Here is a 9,443-nt window from a genome sequence, read left to right as displayed (position 1 = left end):
AGTATTTCACAGTAAAAGGTCAGGCAGGCGTGTAAAACTTAATCGCTTGAGTACAATTATGCAATTAATGGAGGCAGTATCGCTCTTTAATACCTGCTTGGAATTCATTGGATATTTCACTGATAGTGTTGTGTATGGTTGAGTTGGATAATAAATTAAGATATATACTGTATATCCATATATCTTTATATTGCTCTTACTTAAACATAATTTAGTGATGTTTCTGCTTAAAGCAAGCTTAAAAACAAAAATGTTACAAATTATTTATTTATTGCAGACCATGTCTTTTCTTGTATACGAGCATGAGGGTTTGTAAAAGCATGTTTTCCTTTTAACTTTGAATCAGGATGGCATCATTGCCCACATGCTTGTGCAGTTTAACACACACTCACAATTATTCAGTAGGCTGTTCTTTCTAGACCCCTTGGGATATCTTGCTTGCTGTCAAGACAGTCTTTTCAGGAATATATCTGTCAAGCTCACAGTTTCCATGACAGAGCAGGGACAAATTTGTCCTGGTACACCCAGAACCTCAGGGAAGAATTTAATCAGCTAAACACAGCAGCCAGCACCTCGGCACGAAGAGAAGAGGAAATTCATTCCACTGCTGTCATCCCTTTGTCCTGACCAGAACAACTCGATCGTGTTGAAGATGGCATGAACCATATCAACCAAGACATGAAGGAGGCCGAGAAAAATTTAAAAGATTTAGGGAAATGCTGTGGCCTTTTCATATGTCCGTGTAACAAGTAGGTACTGACCATGTGGCAGAAGGTTCTTACGTATGTGGTGGCGTCCGTTTTATTTATTTGAGTTTTTTTGAGTTTCCTTTTGTCACAGTGACTGTCTGAAGTTTTGTCTTCTCTTCTTTGTCCTCTTTTTCCTCCCTTTATTTTCCTGACACCTGCTCTCGTTCTGTGGGGGATAAATTACTTGTTGTTTAATCAGAGCAACTGGAACGCATCGAGGAGGGAATGGACCAAATCAATAAGGACATGAAGGATGCAGAAAAGAATTTGAACGATCTAGGAAAATTCTGTGGTCTTTGTTCCTGTCCATGTAACAAGTAGGTGCTGCTTGCCTGCCTGCCTGCCTAAAAATAAATCATACTGAGAGGCCTGTAGCCCTATAGTCAGGCGTGCCCAGGGTGGCTTGCCATGTTCACTTCCCATGATCCTAAGCACAGACAGTGAGCATGAGGCATGAGGCATGGTCACACATGCTCACAGAAGTACAGCAGCCCACTTGCTTTGGCTCTGGGTCTTTAGATAGACAGTTTATCAATGAAATATATGAATATAAGGCATGCTGCACAACCCAAGGTCACCCTTCTTTTAAAATCAAGGTATTAATGATGAACGTTAAACCAAACCACTAAAACTGCATGGATGTGCCAAAGTTGAGGTAAGTCACTAAATGTAGTCCAATACAAATTCATTCAAAATTCTTAAAGAAAAGTAAATTATAGCTTTTATTCGATAAATTATTGTTACTATCCAGCCATACTAGATTAGTAAACATAACTCATGTGTGACGCACTCATCATTTTGAGCCGTTTGCAGAGAAACGCGATTTTAAGCAAGACTGTTTTGTGTTCATTTTAAAACAGACTTTAAATTATGCCAATTTTATTACAAATTTACATAATAAATGGCATTTTAGCGCTCCTTAACGTGTGACATCGCAACTGCCTCAGCGCGAGCAAACCAATTCTTTTTCTAACTAATTATAAGACGAATTATACTAATTATATGACGAAAACATGAATGAACATCAAAAGGATATATCAAAAGATATAGTACAGCTTACTGAAATGTACCATCTGTCGTGTTATCCGTGTTTTAACCGCGAAGAGACGTCAATAAAACAGCTCGTGAAAAACATGTCACGTGACGTTACCTTAGGAGCCATTCAGACGATTATAGATCGTTATCTAAAAAAAAATAACAAAGAGTGTTATGTCTCTAAAATCTGTCATATATTTTTAAATATATACACTGTTAAAATGCTCTATATTTTAACTAAAATTATTTAATTTGTGTTTAATGTATAAATCTAATTCTGTCAATAATTGTCTGAAAATGGTTTGTAATAGCTAGAGGAAATTTTTGTAATGACAGCCACCATTTGAATGATTACAAATCGTCAACAATTTGGAAGAGAAACACAATCCTCTTTTATTCAGCGCATAAAACTCAAAAATATGTTTCTTGGTCAAAACGACTCAAAATGATAGAGCAACTCACACACACACAAACAAGATTAATATATATATATATATTTAAAAGCATCTGCTTGAAAATTTACATGCATACACTAGCTTTTTTTTTTTTTTACAACTTTGAAAGCACATCCATCAATGCAACCTGTATGACTGCAATAGCATGTCCCTGAATGTCAAATGCATGCTCATGCATCTCTTGCCAATTGCTGTTATTTGTTAAAGAACAATAATGCGCAGTAACAATGCTGATGATCAACTCCTACTGAAAGTCATTCAGATGATCTAACATTTTCAAGCCTGTCTCATTCAATGTTGACAGGGATAGTTTGGCCAAGAACAGGATACACAATCCAGTCTATAGCCGCAGTACAGTGGAGAGAGCCAATGCCTTTGCTGGTTCCCTAAGGGGAGCAGACGAGATCTAGGTCAGACAGAGAAAGATTCAGTGCAGATATTCAGTTTTTTTAATGTGACAGCCTGTCATAAAATCCCAAACTGATGCAGATGCGCAAATGAACCTGTTCGCTTAGGGAGGTTGAATTTTGGGTCAGTCAGGTTTTCACATTAAACTTAGTTCCTAGTTTTAACAAAATTACAGTCACTTTTTTAATATAAAGTCATTATTTTAAAATCAAATGTAATTTTCGGTAGATTATTTAGTTGAAAGAAAAGGGAAAGTAAGTTAGCTATTCTAGGTTCTAATTTTCAATATTTTAGGCATTGTTTGCCAGTTTGAGTTTGCCTGCTCCTTCACATTAGATAAAGCTCAACATGATGTTTAGAGAGAGAATGAAGGGAAGGCAGCCGGGGGAATTGTAGCTTTAGTCCGTCTCTATAAATAATACTGCAGTGGGAGGCTTGGCCATCTCTCTTTAGATAAATCAAGAAATATTAGAACTAAAATCTATATCAGCAACCCACAGCCAGAACAAGAGCTGATTAATAAAACTGCCTTGTTCATGCAAAATATTCAATCTTTATTATTTATGAATTAGGTTTATGATTTTCCTGACACAATTAGAATGAATTCAAGGCTGGCATATTGACAGCCTATTAAATAAAATTGTTTGCAGTGGCAATTACAATAATGCTTTCAATCTTACATTTGATTATTGTTATTCTGTACCTCACCCCTGGCCTCTAAATGATCCGAATATCCCACTGTCATGTCTACAACAATAAATAGTAATAACCTATAATAGGTTGTTGTCATATTTGATAAGATTGCATATATTTTGGATAATTGCAGTGTAAAAGAGGCTATAATTACCAATAATTGATAGTTTCATTCATTTTTGGCTCTGGGTTAATAATCTCACAGCATTACTGATCTGTCATTGTTTTTCCTACATGATAATATTCATATTTAAGAGTCAGAAACAACAAGGTGAGAGGTGGCCAATGAAAGGGCAAGATAGGATGCGATTCTCTTCCTCCAGTTTCTTTTCTGTTGAAGTTATTTACACTTGTCTCCACTAATGTGGCAGTCCTGTTACTCTGTGTTGTCTGTCACCAAAGCCTGTGCTCTTTGTTATTTGTCATAATTTGAGAGGGGTGACAGCTCATGTGCCATGGGGCGGCCAGAGGTGACCTCTGAGTCCCATTTTTCTTTCTTTGGAAATGGCTGTCCACCTGTATTTACATCCCCCATTTTTAGAAAGGTATGTGTCTCAGCATCAAGTACATGTATGTTATATGTCCACAGGATATAGCATTACAAATTACAAAAGCCCCTTGAGAATGAGCCCATCCCTGTTATGCTTGCCTGGTAATCCATGTTTGTTGTTGATCTGTGAACACACTGCTGCTGATATGGAAGTGTCCGGTTACCCGAGCACTCACGCTTCCCCCGACTCTGTGCAGAATGAAGAGCGGAGCCAGCAAGGCCTGGGGAAACAACCAGGACGGAGTGGTTGCAAGCCAGCCCGCCCGCGTGGTGGATGAGCGCGAACAGATGGCCATCAGCGGAGGCTTCATCCGCAGGTGAGTGGCCCAGGATTCCAGGACGCTCTGTCCAGAGGGTTAGCTGGATAAGAGAGAGGTTTGATCGTGTAGCCAAAAGCTACAGCTGTGTATGCTCAAACAAAAGGCTTAAGAGGTCAAATGTATAGATAGTCCATGTGTATGCAGTCAGATTTGAGAAATTATTGGCGTTTGTGGATTGAAATTGACATTGTGCTGTGCTTGTGGCATGCAGGGTAACAGATGACGCCAGGGAAAATGAGATGGATGAGAACTTAGAGCAGGTGGGAGGCATCATCGGTAACCTGCGCCACATGGCCCTTGATATGGGCAATGAGATTGACACCCAGAACCGCCAGATCGACAGGATCATGGAGAAGGTATGGATTGGCTCTCAAGGCCAGATTCCCTTGTTGGATTTTCCTAAGATAAATCACACAATCCTAAATCCTGTAAAAAAAAAAAAAATGCGGTTTTAAAACTCAAATTAAGAGTTGAAATTAATATCTGTTTGCAACCCATTTGAATTCCATAACATAAGTCATTGGGAATTAATTGATATTTATTAATATTACTAAATATTATAAATTATAAATATATTCATTTTTATATAAAATATATATTACTTTGATTAAGAAGACAACATGCACCAATAATAAAAATGTTCATTAATGAATTAAACGGGGGCAGTTTTGATTTCATTTTGACTTCAAAAACGAAACAATATTTTATATACAGTACACAATTTCACTTCCATAACATAAATAGTTGAGAATTACTAAATTGATAAATTATACAATATATTATTTAGATTAAAGGAATAAAAAGACCTATTTATATCATATTATAAATATTTTATATTATATATAATATATATATATTAATATATATATTGTTTTTAATATATTATATATTTTTTATATATTCATATCATTATATATAAAAAATAATATTTTTATCCTTTGAAACAACATGCATTAATAATAAGAATGTTCATTAATAAATTAAATGTCAGCTTTGATTTCATGTCGACTTTAAAAATGAAACTACATATGTATACATGTTATTTTAGTATTATTGAGATACTATTGTAGTTTTTGTTAGTTTTTTATTGTTATTTTAGTACATCAAGTTAAACTAAATGAAAATGACAAATGTTGCCTTGTTAACTAGCTGAAATATATTTTTTTCAATTAACATTTTTTTCAAGTAAAAAAAAATGATTTTTGTAGTTTACTATAATATTTTTGTAGTTTACTATAATAACCCTGATATACATTTCTAACTATATATATTGCAACTGCATATAATGGCTTGATTGTAATGAATACATTGTTGCTAAATAAAGCACTGTTTGAACTATTTCAGGCTGATTCCAACAAGACCAGGATTGATGAAGCTAACCAGAGGGCCACAAAGATGCTCGGCAGTGGTTAAGCCTCTGGTCTGCCTGCTTTTACCAACCGTGCAGTTTGTCAAAAGGCAATGCGCTTATCATGGTATTTACCTTCTAGGTTTGCACACATGCACATATCACCCGGCCCCCATTGTAAATGTCGTTCTATGTGTCGTCTGTCAGCTTTTTCAATGATTGTCCTCGTAAAATGATTTCTTATACTCTGTATCATTCTTTCCAAAGGTTGTATATAGTGCTAACTCGATGGCTCTTACTCACTTGTGAAGTTTTTATTCTCTTTATTGCCTGTATACATATATGTATGTATGTATGTATGTATACATATATCCGCTTGTATGTGTAAACATATAGCCTATGTGTATATATATATATATATATATCGAATTTTTGCTGGAGGAACTATATAGGAATGCTATACAAGCTGTCTTTCCTTTTCAGTATATCTCAGTATCGTCTTGGTAAAACTGTCACACCACTCAGCTACTGTCATGCTCCTTATTTTGATGTTGTCATGACAATGAAGAATGGGAAAAAAGATTTTGAAAATGATATTAATACAACAAGCACTTACAATCAATGTCCTTGGTTCATATCCCTCATCACAACCATAATCAGTTACTGTTTAGACAATGTGCAACTAGATTCTGTAGCTGTAGTAGTAAAAACATTGCATTCAAAGTGATGTGAATTGTGCGTTATGCATGACAAATGGTAGATCTTAGTGTCTTATAAATAAAACTTGTTTTAAAAAGATGACCAAAAAAAGGGGGGGAAAAATCATGGCAGTAGCAAAATTGACAAAAGCATGCTCAGTATTAGGACACAGTGGAACGTTCCATATTACTGCAAGTTTGCAATAGTGCCACCATTTCAGTCGATATATATTCACAGACTGTGATCTTTGTTGTAAAATAATGCAAAAGTGACTTAAAGAGGAAATGTGATGGGAACAAGGCTGGTGTGGTGGTCCTGCAAAAATGACTTGTTTTCTAAAATGAATATGCCGTTTGGTGTAGAAAATTATGTTCTGAAAGCTGGGGACTGGTTGTTTACTGTATCATAGGTTTTGGATGCTCTGAAAAAATAAATAAATCATTTGCAATGTAAAGCAAAGGCGCATATTTCTGAGAGACCTTACTTTTATAAGAAGACTGTATCCTGTTAGTTTACTTTCCCCGTGTGGTTTGTTATTGGTAAAAAATTATAATAATCCATAACAAAAAAAAAAGTTTTTTTGTTGCTTCTGTACTTAGAGCTATGCACACCAAATCACTTAAGATGTTGAATAGTTATTATAAGAAGTCAAATAAATACCTTACCTGAATGACACATAGGTTAAACTGTGAGATTGATGTCCTCAACGCATGTAATATTAAAACTCCCTCTGTATCCTGTCAGTCTGTGAAGTGGTTGACATTTTGTAGCTAGCTGAATTGATTAAAAGTAATAAACCCCTAATCGCTGTGGGTTTTCATTATTGTCTCAAGCAAAACCTCACTGTCGCTTGAGAGCTGCTTTGTGGGACAAGAACAGCAGTGCTGAATGAGCCAAACCTGAATCATTGTTTCATCAGAAGCATACAATTAGAAGTCAGCATGTGTTCCCTGGGAATCAAACCCTGCGGTCTTGGTGTTGTTAGTGTCACACTTTACCAGTTGAGCTATTGAAGTACCATTTCACATATTAGTCATTTTATGAAGGGTTATGCCTTTCTGATGAGTCAAAAATGCCACTGAATGATATGAGACATCACAGAGTAAATTCAGACAATCTACTCTCTGCCAGGCCATCCAAGATGCATGCTGAGTTTCTTCAAAACAGCAAATAAAAGCATCACAATAATTCACAAGTAATCCACATGCCTTCAGTCCATCAATTAATGCTTGTGAAGTGAAAAGTTGCATGTTTGTAAGAAACAAATTTATCAATAAGACCTTTTTAACTTCAAACGGTTTCCAGCTAAAATATGAATCCATCTAATCTGAATCAGGAGAGAAATATGCACTGATCAAGCACTGTTTGCAAGCAGAAACGGTCCAAAACTGTGCTAAACAAATATGTTGATGGATGTTTTGGATGTGAGAGGACAACAGGGATGGAATTTTTCACTAGAGGAAGTGTTATTATGGATAATGGATAATGGATAATGGTATTGTGTCCAGAAGCAACAGTTTAAAGTTAATATGCCTTAGTTATGGATTGTTTCTTACAAACACACAGCTCATGAAAATAATTGATGGACTGGAGTCACATGGATTACTTGTGGATTATTTTGATGTTTTTATCAGCTATTTGGATTCTCATTCTGACGGCACCCATTCACTTCAGACGATACATTAGTGAGCAAGTCATGTAATGCTATTTTGTCCAAATCTGTTCCAATGAAGAAACAAACATATCTGCATCTTGAATGCCCTGAGGGTAAGTACATTTTCATTTTTGGGAGAACTTTTCTTTCAAGGCAGGTCAGCGACCATTTTAGTAACTGCCTCAAGGCTGCTGTTGTAATAGTCTACTTGAAAAGGGAATGACTAAGATCTTGACGAGTAGGTTTCAATAACAGATTTAAACTCAGCAATAAAATACGGAAACTATATGGTATCATACATTTAGCTTTAGTTCAAAACATGCTAAAACAAGCTACACTGAAAGAAAATTAGTGTAATAAGGATGAATTTGCTGCCGAGATAAAATAATCAAGACACATCAGCCTAATTTAGTTCCATTAGCCAAGAACAACACAACAAGCTAATGCTTAACGCAACCAGCAAGACATCTAAAGTTTATCCAGAAACTTCTTCAGAAGCCTTAAAGAGCTTAATAAATCACAGATGCTGTCACATTGTATTATAAAAAACGAATAAACGCTTGATAAACACCGAGGTACATTGCAAGCTTATGAAGTGCACATAAAAGAAAGAAGGAATGTGACAGAAATGTTGAGCTTATTAGAAATCGTCTAATACAAAAGAGAAAAAAGGGTACACTATATATGAGATTTATTGAAAAGGCTTTGTTTCCAATCATTTTTATAGAGGTAATGTTTAAACATTGGAGCTAATAGGACGCAAGCTCACGTCTCTTGTATCGTCACACACTTTCTGTATTAAACGTTTGGAAAAGGTGTTGCAATATCAGGCAACACTGAGCTACATTAAATATTCATTACCATAAAAATAGCCACACTGCAGGCATAGAAAGCTGGACAGACTCTGTTTACCCACCATTTTTAAAGTGGAGTCATCTCACAGAAAAGAAAAAAGAAGGGATTACATTAATGGAATATGAAGATTAGATGTTGCACATGCGGTTTGTCTAAATAATGTCTCAGCTGCTGGTTTTCTATAGGCTTGTGTGTTTGTAAACAAACCTGCATCTGTTGAATGATCCTATACTGTATATGTGTGATAATGTCAGTTATGCTGGCAGGGATAAGTGCAGTGTGTGTCACGCTTTATTTCGAATGTGAACCGACAGACATGTGAGACAGGGAATGGTACGTTTTCCTCTGTGAAATCCAGCCCTTCAGTTGATAAAATGGAGTGCTGTGAGCTGCATTCCCTCCTGAGAAAAAACAAATGTGATTTTCTCTCATTCTGGCCTTGTGTGTGGGGCTGGCTGATGAACGAGGTGCTGTAGCGTGCTTTTCTGCTGACCCAGAGGTAATTAAAGATACTGGAGGTTTACAACGAAGATGCAACCTCTCTCAGACAAAGGACTAACCTGAGACACAGCAAAATATCTTTAAAGAGTGGCTGTTTTCTGTCTATCTATCTATCTGTCTATCTATCTATCTATCTATCTATCTATCTATCTATCTATCTATCTATCTATCTATCT

The 9,443-nt window shown here is 35.9% G+C and overlaps 1 protein-coding gene across 2 annotated transcripts; it reads left to right on the top strand.

Moving 5' to 3' along the window:
- The first annotated feature begins 599 nt into the window (after nucleotides 1–599).
- Nucleotides 600–7,061, top strand: LOC107553494 (synaptosomal-associated protein 25-A-like). Of its 2 annotated transcripts, none has more exons than XM_016235726.1 (4): nucleotides 600–749; nucleotides 4,088–4,207; nucleotides 4,422–4,566; nucleotides 5,555–7,061. In XM_016235726.1, exons 1-4 carry the CDS (start codon nucleotides 658–660, stop codon nucleotides 5,621–5,623), a joined length of 426 nt encoding a protein of 141 aa, XP_016091212.1. In that variant the 5' UTR covers nucleotides 600–657; the 3' UTR covers nucleotides 5,624–7,061. The 2 variants fall into 2 exon arrangements, with proteins under 2 accessions (XP_016091212.1, XP_016091211.1); XM_016235725.1 differs by lacking the exon at nucleotides 600–749 and adding an exon at nucleotides 910–1,066.
- Nucleotides 7,062–9,443: the final 2,382 nt, after the last annotated feature.

Source organism: Sinocyclocheilus grahami, unplaced genomic scaffold (assembly GCF_001515645.1).
Source record: "Sinocyclocheilus grahami isolate Dianchi unplaced genomic scaffold, SAMN03320097.WGS_v1.1 scaffold473.1, whole genome shotgun sequence".
Lineage (NCBI taxonomy): Eukaryota > Metazoa > Chordata > Actinopteri > Cypriniformes > Cyprinidae > Sinocyclocheilus > Sinocyclocheilus grahami.
Note: the sequence above shows the minus strand (reverse complement) of the source record. Positions and strands in the feature narration are given on the sequence as shown.